At 39.0% G+C, this 24,290-nt stretch overlaps 1 protein-coding gene across 3 annotated transcripts; it reads left to right on the top strand.

Annotated features, from left to right (window-relative positions):
• The first annotated feature begins 1,638 nt into the window (after positions 1 to 1,638).
• Positions 1,639 to 24,150, top strand: trim33l (tripartite motif containing 33, like). Of its 3 annotated transcripts, none has more exons than XM_053234912.1 (17): positions 1,639 to 4,482; positions 8,366 to 8,442; positions 10,273 to 10,411; positions 13,215 to 13,332; positions 16,021 to 16,137; positions 16,623 to 16,737; positions 18,464 to 18,607; positions 18,852 to 18,963; positions 19,198 to 20,924; positions 21,037 to 21,103; positions 21,227 to 21,257; positions 21,339 to 21,456; positions 21,672 to 21,871; positions 22,101 to 22,203; positions 22,364 to 22,432; positions 22,575 to 22,709; positions 23,558 to 24,150. In XM_053234912.1, exons 1-17 carry the CDS (start codon positions 4,428 to 4,430, stop codon positions 23,789 to 23,791), a joined length of 3,561 nt encoding a protein of 1,186 aa, XP_053090887.1. In that variant the 5' UTR covers positions 1,639 to 4,427; the 3' UTR covers positions 23,792 to 24,150. The 3 variants fall into 3 exon arrangements, with proteins under 3 accessions (XP_053090887.1, XP_026795777.3, XP_026795776.3); XM_026939976.3 differs by lacking the exon at positions 1,639 to 4,482 and adding an exon at positions 5,028 to 5,636 and having other exon boundaries at positions 21,040 to 21,103; XM_026939975.3 differs by lacking the exon at positions 1,639 to 4,482 and adding an exon at positions 5,028 to 5,636.
• The last annotated feature ends 140 nt before the right edge of the window (positions 24,151 to 24,290 follow it).

The raw sequence follows: 24,290 nt of genomic DNA, 5'->3' as shown, positions 1-24,290 counted from the left end.
TTGCTAAAATATCATTTTTGGCAGTGTATTATTGCTGTTCTAAATTTACACTAAATCCAAGCTAACTCTAAATATTGCTCCACAAGTTATAAATAAATATGGAAACTGTAGTAACACTGACTATAGTGTGAAATTTTAAAAGACTCCTCCCTTTCTTTAGTACACAGATCTAGAACTGGCCATCAACACCATAGTAACCCAGTTCCATGAAGCCTCTGCTAATGATGGTCCCACTCTGACAGTAGAGGAGTTCCAGGGCATGCTTTCCAAAGAACTGCCTACAGTGGTAGGTAGCATTTACCACACTAAGCTCTAATTCTCCTAAAGGAAGGTCTGATTGCAAACTATAGTACATTCAGTATTCCCCCCATTTTCACCAAAGGATTTTGATTCATGAAAGACACTCAAAATGGACTTGCTGTAGTATCAGCTGTATTCAGCAAGCCTGTGAGCTAGCAAACCATTTCATGAATATGACCAGAGTAAAGCTTTATTTGCTTCTTTAACAGACTCCCAAGGACCAGGAAGGTCTTAACCAGATGCTGAAGGAGATGGATGTGGAGGGGCAGGAAGTCACCTTTGAGAACTTTTGGAAGCTAGTGAATTCCCTTGCCACCACTCAGTGTGGGCTGCTTCAGAAAGACAAAAGTGTTAAATGCGCTTGCCTGTTACTCTGAAACCCAGGGAAATGAATAACCTAAGCATAGAGCACACATCAGCCCCTCCCAGTTCATGTAGGTGCAATGCTGTCCCAGCAGGCTCCTGTTCAGACTTCCTCTGCTTTATCATTAACATGTTATCAGATTAAAAAAAAAAAAAATCTCAGCCACACCTGTAACCCTAATGGCTAACACTGCCAACATTGTAACTGTCACATACACATGACTTTGAGAACAATATGTGAAGAAGCAACTTTTTTATTTACTAATATGCTTTGGTGCTGCAGGTCTATTGGTTAAACTTTTCTGATTTAACCTTCTCATCATGATATTTTTGTACAATGATGATATCTGCAATAATTATTGTGTTGTATGACGCTTTGTTGTTTTTTGACAAGTGTCCCTTTTATACATACTAATACACTTTTGTACCATGGTAAAATATAAATAGGTATGTAAAGTAATAAAAAAATATATGTTGGCATCCAGTAAAATGACAAAATTTACTTGCATGAAGTTCTGGGTTAACCTCGTTAAGATCATTAAGATCTCTTTCCTTGTAGCATCCTACCTACCTACTAGAGTGTCTTACTCTGTTTAAAAATGTACCAGTACTCTGTTAAAAAACCATGATCATGATCCCCCTGTAGTTATGCTGACTATATGTTTTTTGCTCTCAGAATGTCTTCAGAGGTTTGACTGTGCCACAGCAGCAGTAAGCTTGCGCTTACAGCAGGGGTCAGTGTAGCCCTTATGTAGTCTCCAACAACAATCTTCCAGTGCAAAAGATTTCCTACTTTATACATAAATAAAAATGTATTTTACAACCTCATGAACATTTACCCAGTAAAAAAACAGAGGTCTCTTCTTGGCTTCAGCAAATTAGTGCATCCGGGAAGAGTATAAGTCCTTTATTTTATGCACAAAAATTAGTCTCTTAATTCTAGATTCTTCTTACTTCCTTCTTGACACAATCTCTGGTGGGGGACCAGATAAAAACCTGATATTTTCACAGAAATAAGACCTCCATAGTAGCATTCTGCTGTAAAAATTTTGAGTTTGAGATTCCACTGGTTACAGAGTTAGGGCTAGTAGAAATCTGGGGAAAAGCCTACTTTATTCATGTATTTTGAGAAATGAATAGCTGTAATATAAGCATAAGAAATAATTAAAATGAATAGTTTTTTACAGTAATTATGTTTATGATAGACATACAATAGCTTATGCTTGTCAATGGGGTCTAAAATGTTACTATTTTTGATATTGGCAACAATGAAGCACAGGGTTATGCATGTACCTTGTAATGTGTTCTAGAGATCGGTTTTTGTTCCAAAGAGCTAAGACCATCCTGAGCTGAGATATTGAGGTTTCCGTGAACAGCTGTATAACAAAAATTTGTTGTGTGCCATGACACAAAGATGGCCATCCCGGTTAAACCAAGTGAAATTTAAAAAAACAAACAAACAAACAAAAAAACAACTGGTGGTTTTGCAATGCCAGTATACAGAGGTAATCACTCAAAAAAAAAAAGGAAAATTAAATATGGTCAAGCAATCTGTATTGGACCGCTTGAGATGGAATAGCCCAGTTACATCAGTTGACCTTCATATTCCCATAAGCCTTATGCTATCATTTCCTGCTGTTCATTCTTACAATGGCCCTTTTGTCTTTGGGAATTCAGTGCATATTCTGATTCACAACACTGACTTCTCTCTTTAACATATGTCATCAGGGACATCAGTGTAGGAGTCTCTTTCTCTGAACTTCAGCAAACATGATAGACTAATACAAAAGAGCTGAGCCATGAAGTGTTCATTCCAAACAAGGGTATCACTTGACTGTATGTTTTCATCATAATGAGCCAAATTAAATATGATCATCTACAAAAAGACAAGAATGCAAAAGGGCATTCAAATATCCTGAAATATTCAGTTTTCAACATCTCTTTCTCCTGTGTCTGTCACCTCATGCCCTTAAAAATCCCTCAAAGAGAGGCTCTTTAACAGCATTATGAGAACAATCAAATACAGTATAACTGTGTTTCTTACAGTTACTAGCCAGCTTTATGGGTCACTTTTCACCTTACTGGCCTGACACAATTAATACAATCTGCTTACATAGCATTTTTGATAAAATCTTTTCAGTAACAAGAATAAAAAAAGAATAGAAAAATTCTATTACTAAAATAAAAAAAAAAAAACATTGTTGCACACATTTAAATAATGATTCCAATATATGATTACATTTTGTTCATAAAATAAACCTGTCCATCAAATTTATTTCAGACCAAAGATTTTTACCTTAAAGTTTATAGGAAACATAGCCAAAGGGGTCTGGAGGACTAGTGATGAGGCCTCGGTGCTCTCACTGCCGTGGCCTGGGTTCAATTCCAGGCCAGGGAAAAGACCCCAGCCACTGGGGTTGCACAAGACAGTGCACTCCCAGTGCCGGTCCCAAGCCTGGAGAAAAACTGGGGAGGGCTGCGTCCGGAAGGGCATCCGGCATAAAACTGTGCCAAAGCAAATATGCAGACCAATGATCTGCTGTGGCGACCCCCCAATGGGAACAGCCGAAAGAACAACAACAACGACAACAACATTGTATTTATAATTAAGTTTGTGCCATTTGACCTAAATTAAGCCTGTTTGACTGCTCCGTTGAATGATGAATGATATTGAATAAATAATATCTAATGTGGTGGCTCAATAGTTAATGGTGACAGACAGTGGTGGCTCAGTGGTTAAAAGCTCTGGGGTACTGATCAGAAGGTTGGGGATGCAAGGTCCTTAACCCATTCTGCTCCAGGGGTGTTGTATCATGGCTGACTCTGTGCTCTGACCCAAGCTTCCCAACAAGCTGGGCAATGCAAGAAAATAATTTCACTGCAGTGTACACTCAGTCAGTCATTTCTCAAAGTTGATGTGTTGGAAGCAGGAAAAATGGGCAAGCGTAAGGATCTGAGCGACTTTGACAAGACTTTGACAAGAGCCAAATTGTGATGGCTAGACAACTGGGTCAGAGCAGTGCCAAAATGGCAGGTCTTATGGGGTGTTCCCAGTATGCAGTGGTTAGTACCTACCAAAAGTGGTCCAAGGAAGCACAACTGGTGAACCGGCCACAGAGTCACGGGTGCCCAAGGCTCATTGATGCCCGTGGGGAGTGAAGGCTGGCCCGTCTGGCCTGATCCCACAGAAGAGCTACTGTAGCACAAATTGCTGAAAAAGTTCATCCTGGTTATGATAGAAAGGTGTCAGAACACAAAATGCATCACAGCTTGGTGTGTATGGGGCTGTGTAGCTGCAGACTGGTCAGAGTGCCCACGCTGTCCCCTGTCCACTGCCGAAAGCTCCTACAATGGGCATGTGAGCACCAGAACTGGACCATGGAGCAATAGAAGAAGGTGGTCCGATCTGATGAATCACATTTTTTTTTTACATCACGTGGATGGCGGATACATGTGTGCCACTTACCTGAGAAAGAGATGGCCCCAGGATGCACTATGGGAAGAAGGCAAGCTGGCAGAGGCTGTGCGATCATCTGGGCAATGTTCTGCTGGGACACCTTAGGTCCTGGCATTCAAGTGGATGTTACTTTGACACATACCACCTACCTAACCATTGTTGCAGACCATGTACACCCTTTCATGGCAACAGTATTCCCTAACCACTCTCTTGGTCAATTTCAGTAACCATTTTATCCTTGTCAGGGTTGCGGTGGATCTGGAGCCTATCCTGGGAACACTGGGTGTGAAGTGGGAATACATCCTGGATGGGAGGTCAAGTCCATCGCCAGGCATCTTGTGCACACACATTGACACCTACAGGTAATTTATCTTAGTCCTCTTACAGGCATGTTTTTTGAGAGGAGGGAGGAAACTGGAGGTCCCAGAGAAAACCCATGCAGACATGGGGATAACATGCAAAACACAGTCAAGCACCTGAGCTCAGGATCGATCCTTGGACCCTGAGGCTGTGAGGTGGTAATGCTCACAGGAAATTTATTTAACATGCATATAAATGAATTGTACTTTCATTAAGATGACACAAAAAATGGTGGTAGAACCCCCTCCCCTCCCCTCCCCATTTGAAGGTAGAGGCATTGTCAATCATTAGATGCCTCATATAATAACAGGTTTTGACTGTCACTCAACAATTAAATTTGGCAAACAAAAAAAATGTCAAGTGCTTATCCATCATTTTATGCCTCAGCCAATCGTATTTGGGGTATTGGGGATACTCATTAATTTGGTGGTAACAAGCTAAATCTGAGGTTGATTGATGCAAAAAAAAAAATAAAAAAAATAATGGACCGCTGATGTTAATCTGCGATGAGATTAATGGACACGAGCAGTTGCTTTGATGGTTGATGCAAAACATGACTGACAGGTTCCTCACCCATATTCCCGCCCACTGTCAAACGTCCGATGTACGCATGCACAAGAATGTTGCGCATGCGCGCTGCAAATCGTGCACGGGAAACTGTGCCAATAGACAGGTAGTTCTATTGGTAAACTAAACTTTGCAACTAAACAGGCTAATAGATGATTAAGGCATTGGTTTGCACTAGCTTAACCTATCATCAGCACTTTCTGTTGTTGCCTCGACCTTCAGCAAGAGGACAGAAGTATTTTCGGGACCTAGAGAAAGAGGACGCGTGAAGACATGCCTGTGCAGCGGGCAGCAGTGAAGTGAGCGAGTGAAAACGACTACCTGGCCTATGAAGAGCAACGGTTTGGCGGTACTTTATTTGTAAGGAGGTTTTGTTTTTCGGTGTCTGAGAGGATGAAGGAAGACAGAGAAGATGGTTCTGCTCAGAAAGGGCGCACACACTCGTGCTTTGTCGCGGGAGGGAAAGCGGAGGCGTGCGCGGTTTGCACAACAAAGCTGAGTTCCAGCGCCGAGCCCAAACTTCTGCCGTGTCTTCACATGATGTGTAAAGCGTGCACTGTAAACACCTCTGAGGACAAACACACCAAAGGTAAACATCACGCTCGTGTCCACAATATAATCGGATAATCATTTCTGTCTAATCTGATCCCGACAGCAGCAGCAGCTGTTTACACTCTGGAAGTAACCAAATCTAAAACACCCATAACTTAGCATTAAATTGTAAAACAATAAAGATAAGCCTCCTCATGCCTCAGGTCCTTATTATTTAAAATTCATTTAAATATGTTTTTATTAATGTATTATTTTAAAGATAGTGTTTATATATATGTGTGTGTACATATGTGTATGTACACACATACATGCATATATATGTATGTGTGTGTGTGTTTCACATTTTCATTATGGTAGATACAAAAGTAGAGTCTAGACAGACCTACACTATTGATTTGAGAAGTGTAAGGCCAGTGAAACTTGTATAGTTGTTTAGTGGTATTTTATAGCTCAGAAAGTAGCTTGTGTCATGGCAAAAACTCTTCAATTCAGAATAAGAAAAAAGACTTCCAAAGACAAGGGGTTCTGGATGCCAAAAGCCAATAGACTTTATTGAATCAACCGGCAAACGCCTGCTTCACACTGTCGGTGCTCAAGCTTTTATACAATTCTAAAAGTAATGATTTCATCAGGCGGAGTTTTCTCATTTTTTCTTTTAAATCATACTCCTACTTTTCGACACAATTATTTCGTTGGCCCACTGACTTACTTTTAATTGTGGCGTGAATTCAGCCAGTCTATTTTTTAAAAAAGAGCTAATTAAAAGATAAGACAGTATATGACAAAACGTCTGTATATTTGGTACTTTCCACAAACCAGGTTACGTTAGTTTATTCGAATTCCACTCCATACATGCACACTTGGTTTAACACTAATATAAGATGAGATCATATCACGCTCCCTTCTGGATTACATATTTCAATAAACACTAATTGGACTACTTCAATGTGGTTACATTCTTAAGCCCTTGTTTAACACCTTGATTACTCAGAAAGGACAGAAAAAATAAGATACAGTATACATGAAGGATTACAAAATCTTCCAAACCTGGAACTATAAAATGTATTGTTTTAATCAGACTGAGGTGTGTGTTAACTGATTATAAAATAAGAATGCTGGGAATGGCTGAGTTTTAGGTGATGTACTGCTGCAGTAGCAAACAACCAGCTGAGTCTTAACTTGACTTACTGCTGCTAAAATAAAGCATTTTATTAAAATTATCCTCCTTTTTTCTGTTTCACATGCCATCTGTGTTCTAATAGAATTGCAGGTGAATCAATACAATCCCTAAAATAACCGTAAACAACTTCTTGTCTCAACTAAAAATGAGTGAACGATCTTAGCTCCCATCCATCCATTCTCTGTACCACTTATCCTACACAGGGTCGCGGGGTAATCTGGAGCTTGTCCCAGGGGACTTGGGGCACAAGGCGGGGTGCCAACCCATTGCAGGGCACAATCGCATACACATTCACACACCCATTCACATGCTACGGAAAATTGAGAAATGCCAATCAGCCTACAACACATGTCTTTGGACTGGGGAGGAAACCGGAGTACCCTGAGGAAACCCCTGAAGCACAGGGAGAACGTGCAACCTCTGCACACAGAGGGCAGAGGTGGGAATCAAACTCCCAACCCCAGAGGATCCTTGTAGATTCAAGTTGCTTTCCTTTAAAAAAATCAATTCCTCTGTGCAGTTACTTACACCACTTGTTCTCAGTCCTCATCCTGCTTTGCCTTATCAGGAACTGAGGATCTTCTCGGGAGTGAAGGCAGAAAGTGCAAAATAAAGGACATATCAAGACAGCAAAATACCTTTTTAAGTCTGATGAGGAAAGTTGAGCATGGTTGAACATTCATTTTGCAAATGTGATGGGCTCTAGTGGTAACAAGGTGAACAACAAAAACAATGGACTGATATGTTTTCAAAATCACCATATTTTGATTAAATTCTATGTCACTGGATCCCTTGGGCTGCCACCCAGCATGGAGCTGGCAGATCATCATAGCCAATCCGGCTAACTAGTGTGCAAGCATTGTTCATCTCATTATTCTTGGTCATTTATGAAAAAGTTAGCAATAAACAAGCAAAATAGTTTAAATTGATTTAAACAATTTACTAGTTTGCAGCATTAACTTAACTTGCATTGCTTGACCAGTAGAAATGTATCCTATTAATCCTTTTCATGGTCGGTTTTATTCCCACATTTGTAGTATTTGTTGATGTTGGCCGTTTATCATTGAATTCCCCCATATTTGCATTTCTCACCAGTAAAAATGGAGTCATGTCTATAACGTAACTGACAGCAGGGGCATAAACACAAACAATGGGTGCAGTGTTGATCTGTGAAAAAAAGGCTGTATCCACAAATTGATTGTGAAAAGATATAAGGGCTTGTTGATATGCCAGGCGGATATTCCACTAAGCGAGTTAACGTGATAAGCTTGCTTATTTCAACAAACCTGGCTAATTTTCTACAAAGGAAGCTAATCTTAAGCCCCACTTAGTTGCTATGACAACACATGCTTTTGGACAAGTCTGCTCAGTGTCACTCTGATGTTGAAACTTTCTATACAATTATATTGGACAAGCTTGAGTAATATATCATTTAATGCATAAGCAAGAGTGCTGCTGTACTGAATATCAGCTCGGCTGATAGTAACATGTCTGACTAGTTTACATGAGGCTATTGTAAATAAGCCTGGATGTTACTAGTTTGCTTTGTGGAATAGTGTTATTTATCAGATTCTCTCTTATTTCAGAATGTCCAATGTGTGGCCAACCTTTCAGCCTGTCTGAAGTTACAGATTGTTTCATTTTTGAGGACTTTGCCCCTAAGGTAAGCTCTTTCATCCAATTAAAGGGTCTTCAGTGTCTATATCCATGTCTTCTGGAAGTATTTCATGACCTCAATATTATAAGAATCTGTGTAGCATTTTTGTAAAAAATGGGTTAACCACATAAGCTCCACTACTGGTGTTGTTTTTGTTGTTGTTGTTGTTGTTGTTGTTGTTGTTGTTATTATTATTATTATTATTATTATTATTATTATTTTGCAAAGCCTTTGGTATAATGTTTTAAAATGTAAAAGGTTCTATCTCCAAACTCGCAGATAAACTTGGTTTTATAAGGTTCTGTCTGCCAGCCAATCATCATCCAGGATGAATGCAACATAGGTTGTAATCAGTATCCATGTTCTCTTTACACTCTCACAGAAAGACAGTTCAACACTTAAGAAAGACCCTAACACACTTAAAGCCTCAGTACGGCAAGTTAGAGGAGAAAGTAACTTTTAGCTCTACATAGTGCCTTTCGCACCACGGGAACCTTTTCATAGTACCTGAACTAATTGTGGAACTACCCACTTTTTGGCGTTTTCGCACCTCCGGAACTGGGTGCGATTTTAGTACCGGACTGCCTTTTTCGAGAACCAAATGAGCTCCTACTGCGGAGCAGGGTCTAACCAGCACAACTGGTACTATCCGTGACGTTAGTAGACGTTGATTGGCCAAACGCGTACGAAAACGCCCTCACCTGTCATGATTTAAAACGCCCTCACCTGTCATGATTTAAAACGCCGTGTAAACATACTGTAGTGTCAACTTATTTCGCAAGTATGGAGAACAGCGATAGATGGACATGAGACACAACAAAAACACAGCTCCGATCACAGCGTCCTCCATCCTCCGGTTGTTTACGTTGTTCTTATTTGTTTCCGTTGTTGAACGCTGCGCACAAATGACGTCGCTGTCGACCAGCTTACGTCACTTTGTAGTGCCCACTGCGAATACAACCCTTTAAACAGTACTGGGAAATAGTTCACGCAGAATCGCCCAGTACTTTAGCACTGTAAATTTAGTTCTGGAACTAAAGCGGAACGAAAGGCCCTCATGTTACACATATGCATCAGAAGAGTAATAAAAAGTAAATGTACAGTACAGGTTCACTGTACTCACTGGTTTTATTTATAAACTTTCTGGCACATTAGTAAGCACAGCAGAAAGCTAATATTGTGGCTAACATCAGATAACATTAGCAATATCACTGACATTACGCTAAACTAGAAAAAATAATAATAAACTGTATTAACATTATGCATAAACATAAACATTGTATGCAGTCAAAACGTGACCGTGACAGACATAAATTGGTCTTAATAGGCACAAAAAGTATTTTTCTGTTGATTGTATTGCTTTAAGTACTCCTAAAGCGTTTAGTGTACTTCACAGTTTTGCTAGCTGGAATATTAAAACTTTGTCCTATATCTCAATGTCCTATAATACTAATGTCAGGAGTTTTTTTTTTTTTAACTGCGGTATGTACACTACAGGCCAAAAGATTGAAAGCAGCGCTAACTTTAGGGGCTTGCAAGTAATTCAAAACAGGTCGCTTGAAGGCAATGTTACTAAAAAGTACTGTGAAACATCAATTCATGGCATATGAAATATTTTAGAAAAACTTGTTTTGTTAAGTGTCAATAAACATGACACTTTTTTGTTCATGTAATTCTGAAATAGTTAACACTCCAACACTCTTTTGGCACTACAGTGTAGTAGATACAGGGACAACATTTACCGAAGGCATTGTTTGTACTTCAAATTCTTATTCTGCTGTCTAATTTAATTGGTTGGTTGAATCTCTGAGTTGAATGTATTCTGTCTGTCTGTAGTGTGGAGGATGTGATGAATCTGCCCTTAGTGGATGGTGTAAGGAGTGTGAGGAAGCTCTGTGTTCAGATTGTGTATCAGCCCATCAGCGAGTGAAGGTGACACGCAACCATGCAGTCATCCCACAGGAACCCCAGTCAGGTCTGTAATTTCAAACCATGCTCATGTAGAGCTCATTGTTCATTTAAAAAACAAGCTCTGAATGTTCTGTGAGGTGTTGATAAGATGAACTGGGTACTATGACTTGGCCTTGGCCTTGGTTTGCAAAGCAGCTTTTGTAAAACATTTTATTATGTCTAGAATTAAGGAGGGTCTAAAATCCAGAAGTAGTTTATGCACTTTTCAAACCACTGAAATTTCAACCCACTGTAGAAGGAATGAGTGATTAATGATTTATAGACTGTACTATGATAGTGTTTGACAAATCAGAGCTGCACCATGGGACTCCAGACCGTGGCACAGATTTGGCTTTTTTGGCTTTGTACTTCAGCACATTTTGATTGGAAATGAACCAGTTATTTTGAGCTTAACAAAATATCAGACTTCATACTATTTATTTGCATTTATATTGTTTGGACCCTGTAAGACTTTAATTCTGTTTTATACATGGTACAGATTCTAACAATTTTCTTGCCTATAAGATATTTGACCCAGTAGTTTATAGCTCCAAATTCAGCTCTTTGTGTTACACACATTGGGAAGGGCATCAGGTCAAGAGCTGCTGTGTACATATGAGAGTGGTCATTTGTTTAAATTTGAATTTCAATTTGAAATATAATTTGAATTTCAGTTACTTAGTATTATTTAGTATTCGGATGCAGTTAAAAGGTAAAGAGAAAATATATTTGGTATAATGCAATAATACTGTATAATATTATTATACAGTATTCTTATAATAATGCTATAGCTTAAGCTTGCATTAACACTATACTATGCATATACTATGCATGCACATTTCTTGGTAGATATACATTGGTTACAATATAGGTAATATAATATAGGTTGTTTGTGCCTCAGGGGCCGTTTACACGACAAGGTTTTCAGCCAAAAACGGGAAACTTTTTATGCATTTTGCCTGTTCGTTTACACGACAGCGGCGTTTTGGGGACTGAAAACGCATATTTTTGAAAACGTTCAAAAAACGTTTCAAAAAGTTTTTGAAAACGCCGTTGTTATCGTCTCCATGTAAACACCCAATACGGGAATCTTTGAAAACGGTGACGTCATGTGCGCGCGTAGTACGTGTTAGGTATGTAGACATGCGCAGTACGTGTCTATTGTAAAGGCAAGCGAGAACTAACATACACAACAATGGCGGAGTACATGGTAGTGTTTTTTCTTTTTTTTTTTTTTTTTTTTTTCTTTTTCTTTTTTTTCTTCTTCATGGTAGTGTTGTTGCTGCTCAAGAGTTTGCTAACGCTTCTTCAACTAAGTGTGGATTTACCTCACCATTATTACAACCAACTAACAAGGTGACAGCGCCAACTACTGGCCTGGCATACGTAATACAGCGTTTTTGGCCGTTATCGCGGATATGTGTAAACGCAAATCGTTTTGAAAATATTGTCGTGTATACGTGAAACTTTTTGAAAATGCAAGAGAAAAACTTTTCCGTTTTTGACTACATCGTTGTCGTGTAAATGTAGCCTCAGGTAAAACACAGGCTCATGGCATGACTTCCGTTCTTCCTTACACTATGGGGTGTTATACAAACACACATTTAGAGTTCTAGGATTACGCAGACTCAACTGGTGCCTGATAAGTGTGAGTCCTCTTTGGGGGAGGCTCCAGTTATCAGCTTGGGCCACTCTGTTTATGAAAGATTCTTTGACTGGAATCTCCCTTCTCTGTTACTCTGAGGATTTAACCGTTTCTTTTTTCTCCCTGGTTCCTTATCTGGCGCCTTGACACTCATCTTCCCTTCTTTTATCTCTAAGGCCCCGTTCACACCTGGCATTAACATGCATACTGACAAGTGGTCAATAAATAAGTACAGGCGTGAATGGGATCAAATGCATCTCGACGGTGCATTGTGATCCGATCACTCGAACCACATTAGGAGGTGGTCTGGGACGCATATAGCCACATCACATTTGTATGGTGAACGATGTGTCTCGATGCGTCCCGTACAGCAACAAAGGGCCAACTAATTAACTGCATCATTACCCTAGCTTTAAAATATGTAATCAATGCGAGACTGTTTGGAAATTGTGCTGAACTGTAGAATTCTCTGCCACTAGGCTAATGGATAAAAGTGACTCTATAACAGTAGAGATGAAAGCAGCTGCTTTTCATAGCTCCTATTGTCGTCTCATCTCTCATCAAAAATCATTTTCATTTTTAAATACCTGTATTTTCTCTCAAAATATGTGCCAAAAACATTGGCACCCTTAATCATACATTGTACGTAAATGTGGGGGGAACGTATTGCTTCCGGTCAAGGCATTCCAGTAATTGCAGAAGCTCCTCTATGGAATAACTGGAGAAGACGATGTGCAGAGTATGGCAAGAAGATTATGAATCTCTGTGGATGGTAAATAAGTAGTAGTGTTAAGAGGTTATTCAAAGACAATTCAGGTAGTGGCAGGAGAGACCGTACCAACATAATGCTGTAGGTGACAGTTAAACCACCAACATGACCAGAAGGGCAGGCGTTCTCTATGTACATACCCTGGAGAAAAAGATTCTATTAGTGGTGAGTAAAGTTTCCATTAGGCACATACAATCAACTCCTTTGCTGAGTATGTGGTTGTGAATAAGACATGACTTATTTGTGAAAGATTAAATAAACACAGAAATGGTAAAAGAAATACAAAATTTGAATATTATAATATTATCCTATTACTCTGAATTGTCTTTTGCTTTTAATCTACATTGCTTGCAGGTGGTAGCATATTTCATTCCAAACTCATGTTTGGCTGCTTAACATATTTTTCTTCTTTAGGCTTGAGTACAAGCTTGCGCTGTACTTCACACAAACAGGAGCGGCTCAAGTTCTTCTGTGTCACCTGTGATCAGCTCACCTGTAGAGACTGTCAGCTGATTGACCACAGAAACCACAGGTACTCTTGGCACTGGATCCAAACTTCTTTGGAGCAGTATACATGAAATGGTCCGCCTAATATAGTCTTCTGTGTTAGAATCCCTCAGTTTTGGTGAAACAGTTTGCTTATTAAAATTGTCTTAAACTACACTCAGCAAAAAGGTTATAGACTGTCTTGTATCAATAGCAGAAACGATGGATGTTTCCTTTCTTTTTTGATATCCCATTATGAAATTTTAAAGTTTTATTTTCCGTAGAATACAATTTTTGCCTTGTTGTTATTATTATTATTATTATTTACTGCCTCACAGCTCCAGGGTCCCTCAGTTTCACATGTCTCTGAGAAAGCATGTATTAGCCCTCTCCCTCCCTGTTTGGTAGCTGTCATGTAATAGGGGAACATGGGAATTGGTGAAATGATCAAATAATAATAATAATAATACCTGTTGGAGAAACCTCATAAAGACATGCACAGGCTTAACTGCAATGAAAGTAGCTTTATTCAGTCATATGAGTGAAGTTTATTCACACAGCATATAGATTATGAACATTCTTCAGATTTGAAACATGACTTTATTAACCCTACTTAGCTCCCCCTGCACATCCTCTTGCACAATATTAACAATTCTTGATCAGGTCATGTCCATACCTAAAGCAGAACTGAGTGTTCTGGACCCCAACATGTTTGAGAGATGTCTGTCTAGTATAGCTTCTCTTTTTCAGTATAGCTTCTCTTTTTTTTACGCCATCATTTGCTCTGTTTACATACTCTACCTCTTAAAGTTCACACAAAGTCTACAGAATCCCCTGGTCATGAGACACTGCAGAACTTACTGTATATGTAAATTATCTATGATTGACTATGATTGAGCCATCTTCTGGGTTTACCACGTGCAAGATAAAGAGTGGGGGTCAGCTGCAATGCCAGTCAGGTGGCAGGCACGCAGTGTCCTTGCAATGGAACCTGGCTTTGGGAATGTGGTGGATAACAAGCACAAGTTACTGGGTGAGATGAAAAGGTACAGACTATGTATAGTTGGCCTTATATCCACATATAGTATGGCTCCAGAACTTAGACTTCTTGATCGGGTGGCGTATGAACTTTTACAGCGATATAACCCCTACAGTATGCCCGTTCCTTTACAGCCATAAACCATATCAAGAAAGGTCAACAAAGGGTTAGAAAAGACACTTATTGTTTATATAAACTCCATTTCTGCCTGGCTGTTATAGTCATAAACCACCCTTTGAAGCTTACTTGAGCAAGCAAATCAAAGCAAATCTCCCTCTGCAAGAAACAACCAGAGTGTCAACAATCTATGTGACTCCAGGCCACTCTGCTCCAACGGGGGGCAAAGACTGTCTCTCCAGGACGACAAAGGACAAAAAGTTAACCAAACCTTTGTTTTAAACACCAAATCTTTGTTTAAAAAAAAATTAATTCTCAGGAGATTCTTAGCCTCCTTTTTCACCAGCACTGAATGAGGAGAGGCAACAGCACTGACACACCTCTTCACGCCTCAGTATAAATCCCAGAAACTCACAAACATTGGTGAGTTGTGCATTGGATATCCATCCACCTGGGCCTCTGATCATCAGCTGTTTTTGACTCAATCTCACCTTGATCTCAGCCAAGTCACAACCATTATAAAATGTATATGCATCAATTCTGGACATTTAGCTTGATCTCCACTGGAGAATTGTGCACAGTGAGTCGCAAAGGCCTTGCCCATGAACTCTGGACTCAGCTTTTGCTAAAATAAGTGAATGATTTATGATTTTTATTATAGATTTTTGAGATTTTCAGGCTACTAGCTATGTGGATTCTGAGTGATTCACAGAGCACTCAGAAATGAACACAGAAAATGTTCTTCAGCAGCTCTGTCATGAATGTGTGATTTTTGAAAGGCCCCAATGATGCTTCTGCAAGTCTATTTTCTATGATTACCAATGACATTTGGACATTTATAAACAGTTTTTTTTTTTTTTTTTAATTGTGTTTTTTGGCAATTACAGGGATAATTTAAAATAATAATAACAATAATTCAACAAAATACAAACAAGACAGCAAAATACAGAGGAAGGGATATCACAGACATTATATATGGAATATATAACTGAAATAAAAAAAATAAATAAAAAAAGGGGGGTGGGGGGTCACACAACTTCACCTCTATCCTTCCGTGCTAGATTTTTTATTCTTTATATTTTATATTTTATATTTCTTTTATATTTATATTTTTATTCAGGGATAACTCTACACCTAGATATTTAAGAAAGGGGTCCCAGATCCTATGAAACTTAAAGGGTTTATCTCTTAGCGCTGTGGAGTAGGCTTCGTTAGAGATAAATCCCTTAGCGATACTTATCCACTGGGCCACCGAAGGGGTTATAGCCGTTATCCACAATGTAGCAATATTTGCAAGAGCTGAGTACTTTTAAAACCATAAGGGAGTTCCTGTGTAAGGCCCAGTAGGCAGATCTTGGGTCCTAACTGCAGAGGGCAGGAGAAAGTTTTCTCTAGTTCTAAGAAAACAGTCTGGTGATGCTTTTGTGGTCAGTTGTTTGGAGAGTTTAGGATCCTCTTTCAGGGTTTGTGGTATGCCACCTCAGTTATCTAGAACATACATTGCTGCTATTTCTCAAAAAAAAAAAAAAAAAAATTAATTTTTTTTTTTTTTTTTTTTTTTTTTTGGCTTACTGTCAGATTTTTGTTGCTGGAGGAAGCGGTGGTTTCTCAGAAAGACCAGCTCATGAAGCTGCTGGACAGCATCAGAGAGCAGAAAAACAGTGTGAGGGCCATGATGCAGGATCTGGATAGAAGGTAATACTCAAAATTGTGTTACCCTATATGATATTCAGACTAAAGGATTTGCATGGCCACCACAGGTCATCTTTATTCATTAAAAAAATAAATGTATAAATTTTTAATGTTAACATGTGCTTTGCTGTAAGACACTTAAATATCTGGAACAATAATGCCATAAGTGGTCAGAAAGTAATCTGGAAAAAAAAAACTTGATAAATTATAGCATAAATGCTGCATCATTGTATCTATGTGCTTGTAATGTAATAAACACATTCTTTCAGGTTGCTGATTGAACGCTAAATTATTATATGGTGGTAAAAAGTTTGCCTTCAAGCAGAACCATCTGACATAAATACAGGAAGAGATATGAATATAAAACACTTTGTAAAAGCAGCATTGTTATGCTACAATACGACATTGTATCAATTTGGGAAATGGTTAACAGCTTGAATAACAAAAATGATTCCCAGTCAACTAATTTATGTGTTTTTCTGAGGTAGATTGAATGACATAAAGGAATTAAAAGCATTGTCAGAGGAGCAACTGCATAATGCGGTACGCTCCCTGTACGTCTCTTTGGTGTTACGATGTCGACAACTGTCTAAGGAATTGGAGGTAATTGCATTGCTTTATTTGCATCTGTTTTCTTTTTTAGTTAGCCATGGGCTCTAATTGCTTATAAATTATTTGAATTTTGCTGTGATCCTGTTTGGATTTGTTCCAAATGCTCCAATGTGCTCCAGTGTAATATCAGCCCACAGTAATGGTAATAAGAAAGAGAATACTGCAGGTTTCACTGTTTGTTGTAATCAGTCTCTTTTAAAGTCTTGACACTCCTTGTCAAACTTGTTCTTAGAAAAGCCCTTAAGAAACTCAGTCAGTTAGTCAGGTACTCAGACAGTCAGGCAATCAGTCAGTCCTCCATATTAATCAGTGTGGCCTTTTACAGCAGACTTAAATATACTTATTAATATATACTGACAAAATATAGCCTGCATGTTGTGGCATGCATGATTTCTAAGAACTAGAAAAACAATATAATACGATATTAATGCTATATTGTGTAGTGTATGCACATAATCTAAACAGTACATGGCTATATATGTATATTTATATATGTATAAATTATGTAGTCCCTTGTAGTTCTGTGTTGTTCTGTGTCGTCTTATGTAGCACCTTGGTCCTGGAGAAACATTTCGTTTCACTATGTACTTGTATATGACTGAAATGACAATAAACTCCACTTGAACTTGTTGAACTTGAACTATGTTTAAGCCAGTAGTCATTCTGCAGCATGATGTGTTCTTGCCTCAATTACAATTTGATAACACTTTATGTTGGTGCTACTGATACCTTTTTCGATCATATGTAGTTCAGGGCTTCCAAAATTTCAAAATCCCTGGTAGCCCTTCAGGCAGGCACTCTTTTTTTGGTAGCCCGAAATTAAGTAGTAAAATATTTTATTTTATTTTATTAAATAAAATTAAAAAAAAAAGATATTATTTTTAATGTAGAATATTGTAAAGGAGACAAAACATTAATCAAAAACATTTTCAAAACACAAATAACAATTGTATAAAATAATCAAATTACAATCATCAATACAAATATTTGGTTCTAACTGAACTGAAATTTCTATGAACTTGTAAAAACAATATAGAATATAATTCAGTCTGTGTCAGATTCTGAATCTGAAATATCAACACACATAACTATCAGCGATTTTCTCCACTGCGCGTGCAATCTCTATCACATGTTTAAGCTTGCTGCAGGAGATTTCACTTGTCACATGAGGATAGTAATGACTGACAGGACAAGCGTCACTGATACACAGTTTGTGCGAACGCGAATTGAAAGTGAAAGTTGAAAGCGAGCGCCCATTCAAAAGTGATTTCAATACCCCAAATATTGATAGTGGCTCCCCGATGCCCGAAAATTACATACAACATAATTACCCGACCAAATTTGTGAGAGAATGCAAAAGCATTGCAATATATTTTTTGTCCCTATAAGATAGCCCGATGGGCAGGGCGGAAATACATTTTGGTAGCCCGACTGGATGACACAATAGCCTGCAGTTTTACCATGTTCATAATAATCAGACTGTCAGTATGGATATTAGCATATTAAATTTACCAACCCAGTTCCTAGAAAGCACAGAAATAAATACCCCTTGTGTCGCCTACATTGTAATTGCCAAACACCAATTGTTTAAGGACACTGTGTGTCCTTGTTTTTGTAATAAAGAAAATATGTACTTAGGGGGTACAAAGGTGTGAGAGAGAGAGACACTGTAATGCACAGCTCATATAAATCATTTGGTACTTTTGGTTCTTTGAAGGGTTTATGTGATGAGGAGGAGAAAAGCCTGAAGGTGATGAAGACCAGTCTGGCAAAGCTGGAGGATAAGCAAGAGTATATCACTGCCTTCATTCATAAAATACTGAGCACTGAGGGGCAATGTATCCTGCGGCACAAGATGCAAGTAAGGGTGTTTTTTTTTTCTGCCCGGAATTAGAGTTTACTCTGAATTTGTTCAGTCTGTCTGAGTTGCATATTGCTTTATATGATAACTTGTCCTGTGTGGCATGGACTGCAAGTTATAATGAAAAAAAATGGCTGGTAGAGCTCTTAACTGGATAAAAGAAAATGCACTAGTGAACTTGTTACTGTCTTTTTGTAGTTTGGTGTTGAATTTAGGCAAAATGTATTGCTGCTTTCCTCATTAGATTGAGAAATGGGCACAGCGGATTCTGTCACAGAAGAAACTTCTGCCTGACACTGTGATTCAGCTTTCGCTGTCACTCAGAGAAGACATCTGCAATATTATTAAGAATTTTGGTAAGCACATTTTTTTTAAAAATGTTTTTCACCTGTGCTACAACATATCATTATTATTGTGATTTTTGTCTGTCAATCTGGTTGTTAGCCTTTGAACTTCCAAAATGGCCTGATTTGTCAAAATTAGCATTGGTATATTACTTTTGATTCACAGCCTTACCAGTGCTTGGATTAGTGACTGTGTTATAGTCAAAATTTTAGTTATTTGTTTATTCATTATTTTTCTTTCTCCAGCCTCTTTTAAGGTGACCAGAGTTCCTCTTACTGCCAAAAGAAAATACAACAATGGCAATAAACCTAAAAATACACCCAAAGAAGCAGACAAATGCCCCTCAGGATCAAATTCAGAATCTAGTGCAACTCTGTCAGTGTCTCACACTACATCCATTCAGGCTACAGCCCATTCGATGTCCCAGGATGCCTCTGATCTTCCTCAGTGTGGACAGTCTGAGTCAGCCTCATCAAAACCAGCGCAACCCACCCAAGGCTTAACAGACACTATGAGCCATGCTAGTTCTTCCTCTATCTCCAATAACGTTGCTCCTCTCCAAACCACTCAGAGCAACATGGCTCAGTATGTAATTGCTCAGGTGGGCCAGCATTTGCCTCAGCCTGTCTCACCTCAACCCTCACAGTCAAAGCAGATCTTCAGAAGTCTGTCTCACCCTATTCAGTCTACATCTCTCACTCAGTCCAGTTCTCCTCTTCTTGGCCAGACTGTTTTAAATATTATTCCCTCAAATCTTCCTCAGCATGGCATTGTAATGCCTCAGGTTGTGTTACCACAGTCTCAGTCTGGTGTTGTCCTTGCTGCAACAGCTCCTCCAGGCCTTGCTTCCTGTCCCTCTGTGGCCCATCCCTCTGTCTCAGTCCACACAACCTCATTCCAGTCTTCTCATTCGAATAACTTAACCAACATCCTGTCACAGTCTTTCGCCAGTAACCAATCTGTTCCCTCTCTTCTCACCTTAGGTCCTTTTGCTCAGTCTAGTCAGGCCATGTCTAACTCTCACCCATTTACTCTGAATTCTTCGTTTAATCATACACAGCAAAGCTTTCCTCAGTCTCAGGCAGTATCTGGTCAGTCTTTTCCATCTCAGATTGCTCCCAGTAACAAATCCCTACCTTACTCTCAGGCTGTCTCTAACACTCAGTCTGTCAATTTGCAGTCTTCTCAGTCTGCCAGCACTCAATCCAATCATTTACAGTTCACTCTACTCAAAGTACCAAACACTACTTCTCTCAACTCTGGAACAGCTTGGAAATTCTGCCGTTACACTCCTGTCTTGACTATAAATAAGGGCACCACTCTCACCTGTGTACCCCAGCCAAAAAAACACATCTGGATGACAGATAGGAAGTCATCACACCCCACAGCGGGTAATGTGTCTTGCCCCCAGGCTCCCAGGCTTACTGTTCTTCCAGTCAGCAGTAATAAAGAACTAGATCCCCCTGTGTCCAGCACGCCTCTGCTCCCTGCTGCTCCAATTCCCAGTGCTCATAGTAACACAGGTCAAATAGTATGTGCCACTCAGACCATCCAAATGCCAACCTGTGAGCTCCCAGTGAAGGCTCCGGCTGATTCCGTTTGTGAGGGAGATATGAGTGTTTGCAGCAGGGCTTCTCCAGTTGCTGAGGAGGCAGACAGTAACCTGCCTACTTCCACAGTGCCAGAAAAAGACACTAAAGATGAAGAACTCCCAGCGGTGCTTCAGCCACAAGATTCTCTTTCCACTGCCTCAATCAAGGGCTGCCCTCCTAAGCAGAGCTTCCTCACTCGATCTGAATCACCACTGACGAGCATATCGGCTCTGTCCTCCACAGGAAGCCCCTCAACTAAGCACTGGCTCACAGGCTTGCCGTCGTCCTTCAGAGAGATTCTTTCCAGTGAAATAAAAGTGCCTGCTGAGGATGCTTGCTCCAGATCTGCATCTGAACATGCATCTGTCCCTAATGCAAAGGTTATAAATATCATGAAACTGCCCAACTTCTTGTATGGCAGCATATAATATTGAGTCATGTAATTGTAATAGTCTTTTTAATTGATTTAAGTCATTTTTTCCATCCTTCTAGCAGGATGATGATGAGAAGACTGATGATAGTGATTCTGAATTGGTGGAAGGGATGGATGAATCAGAGGGTGAGACTATTTTTCACACATTCCACTACGAATGGAAACAATTTGTCTTTAGACACATCACTTTCATCAGTATGTGTTTTTTGCTGCACTTATCTTAATTTATTTTTCCTTCTGTTCTTTCAGAGGAGCCCATATTAAGACAGAACAGCAATAAGTATGTCCGCTTATGTTCTGCACTTGTGGTTGTGACACAAGTGTGTCCACTTTGCAACTAACTACTATCTTCTTTTTGCAGGACTTTGCTTGTATCACTGATCCGGTTACCCATCTCAGGATCTTCTCAGTCTCAATTTCGAATAGTTCCCAGTAGTGAAAAATCTGAAATTGTGCTTCAAGAGATTGAAGAAAACCAGGTATGTCCTGCACTCAGCTGTGTGTTTGTAAAGGTACATTTGAGCATAGCTCATGCACACATTTCCCCCCTCAAGGGAGTTAAATCTGAGTGTAATCACTGAAGTTTGTGAATCGTTTTCACACATCAGATGCAGCCACCAAGTTTGACTTCCACATTATTCCTAAACAAAATTTCAGTAAAAAATGTAGCTTATCATGTTGTGTGTACTTACAGTCAGTCCAGAGATGTCTCAGGATCACTGTACCCCCAGCTGCCATGTCACCCTCACAGTCCTGCAGTTCTGAGTGTTCCCTGCAGGCTGACGTACTGGACTGTGCTGTGTGTCTCTCCGCTGGAGCCTCACTGCAGTGTGCAGAATGTGGTAGAAGCTTTCATACCAGCTGCCATGTGCCACCAATCCTTTTCAATCCCATGTAAGATGAACATCTTGCTCTATGTCCATACTATGTATTTTACTCTACTAGATTTACAGTATATCCATAGAAGTTTCTAGTAATGGTGTTTTACTGTGAATGCTAATTACAGCAGCCTCAAGAGATGCAAGCAGAGTGGCATTTGACTGATTTACAGTGCTGTGTACTCTGCAAATTCTAAGCAGTTAGTTATTTAGTTAAAAAAAAACTTTGTGTGTGTTCTGTATAGTGCAATGTGGGTATGCTCCCTGTGCCAGGATGTGTTGGATGATACTGACCCATTCAGTTGCGACAGACTTAAGGAGCCGTACCTAAGTCTCTCGGACCAGAGGGTAAAACGTGATATACTTCACACATGCTCAAATACAAACACTCAAAAACACTAACCAGCCAGAAATGAAAGGATTGTGTTTATGAGTCATGAAAATAAAGAATACATTAATATATTTCATTTTTGCTAAAGCCTTCTTTTTTGTTACCTTTGTTTTCCAGAGGTGTGAACAACTTCTGCTCACTCTAATGTGTGAGAATCATAGCTACCTGCTCTATAAAACTATTAAGGTATGAACTTCACTCCAGTTATTTAAGCTCACAACCATCACATGGTTTGTGCCACACAAGTAGAGATAACCTTGTTTGGCTGTATTTGTCAGTTACATATTTTCTGCAAATTGTTAATATAACTGTTTGTCTACCCATAAAGCAAAGTGCAGGATGTGTGGAATTTAACTTAATTGTTGGACGGCTGTTGGGGAAACGCAGCCCTCCATACCGCTCAGCAGCTGAAATGGTGTCAGACCTCTGGGCTCTTTTTGACAACTTGTCAACAAACTCCAAGGTAAGAAAATATGTATATGAGAACGTAAAGAATTTAAAAAAAAAAAAAAAAAAAAAAAAAGCAAAGCTTTTATAGGAAAATAATCAGCAGCATGGTGGTGTGATATGGTTTTATGTGAAGCATTTGATTCTTTTCCAATAATAGTACGTCTCAAAATATTTTATTCCTCTTATACCACAGCAGTTTGCTAATTACAGTTTATATTAATTAAAGAACGATGTGTCATTGTTTAATGTTTAATGTTGTGTAACTTTTGAGGAGCAAGTTAGGTCCTGTTATCACTTACCTGATAACAGCAGTCATTTCAACAGCCTTTTTTTCTGTCTCTTGAAATTAATAAGACACAGAAAATACAGAGTGTAATGTTCCAAAAAAAAAAAAAACCCTGCAAGCTCTCCATCCTGAAAATTTCCTGTGGTGAAAAAATTAAATGAACAGTTTTACTTCTGACTGTTGTATGGACACTGGAGAATCCTTCCAATAATGCTAATTCTTTTCACAGAAGTCTTAACCATATTGTGATTACACACATTTACAAAAAAAAAATCCTTTTATGTGGACCACCATACTAGTCTATAAGTTGTTACTATTGATCTGGTAACGTATCAGAAAGATCGCATTAATATGCAACTATTTTCAGAGCCATGTTGTTATAGAAAAAGAATCAACACCAATTGAGAATGAACATTCAACAACGCTGTAGTATAAGCTTTATTAATAATTATATAAATTATATATTCTATTACAATGAATCATCACCACTGCTGAATACTAATTTGAATCCGTTTCATTCAAACGTATACTGTCAAATTTCACACCATTAAAATATTTAAAATATTTATGTGCAGAAGAAAGACTTGGTTGTCCAGCTCCAAAGCTCATTCCAGCAGCGACTGAAGGTATCATTTGGGAAAAGCCTCCATGCTTCTCTCCTGAGGCCTCTGAGCAGTGGAGACCAGACGGGGGCACCAGAGACTGAGTCTGATCGAGAAAAGGCCAAAAATACTCTCAAGAGGATGAGGGCGTTTTTAGCTGCAAACTGTACTCCAGTGGCAAAGAAAGCCCACACTGAGAATACGTGAAGGACCTGCTGCATTTTGCAAGGATAAGATGATTACATGTTTACAAAGACATCTGTACATTTCTGTATTTATGTTTTTCAATTGTATTTATTATTTCTCTGCAATTATTTTCTATAAACAAATGCAGTGTACTTTATTTCATATAGTGGCTTAATTGCCATGGGTAATAAAGGTTTGGGTTCTACATTTTGTTTACTTGCTGCAGAAGAACCTGTTTCAGAGTTTCAGAGCAGTTCATTATGTACCAGACAGAAACCTGACAGACTGAATGTAAGCCTTGTATACTGGAGTATTTAATTATTGTTTTGTGTGTTGAGTCACAGTTTAATACTGAAATAAAAAAAGTTTTCCTTGCTAAATCTGTCTTTTGTCAACACTGTTTATGTAGCTGGTCTGTATTAATAGTCATGGTAAGGTGTGCCATTGCCAAGAACGCGGTTGCATTACTTCCATATTCATATTTCAAATCCATATTTCAATAAACCGCATAAACAATGCA

Source organism: Pangasianodon hypophthalmus, chromosome 1 (assembly GCF_027358585.1).
Source record: "Pangasianodon hypophthalmus isolate fPanHyp1 chromosome 1, fPanHyp1.pri, whole genome shotgun sequence".
Lineage (NCBI taxonomy): Eukaryota > Metazoa > Chordata > Actinopteri > Siluriformes > Pangasiidae > Pangasianodon > Pangasianodon hypophthalmus.
Note: the sequence above shows the minus strand (reverse complement) of the source record. Positions and strands in the feature narration are given on the sequence as shown.

Bases quoted from the DNA above. Each gene is read 5' to 3' on its own strand.
- trim33l (XM_026939975.3), top strand. From the start codon at position 5,441: ATGAAGGAAGACAGAGAAGATGGTTCTGCTCAGAAAGGGCGCACACAC. The intron at 21,872-22,100 runs GTAAGATGAACA...TGTTCTGTATAG, and splicing joins CCAATCCTTTTCAATCCCAT to TGCAATGTGGGTATGCTCCC. The intron at 22,204-22,363 runs GTAAAACGTGAT...TTTGTTTTCCAG, and splicing joins TAAGTCTCTCGGACCAGAGG to AGGTGTGAACAACTTCTGCT.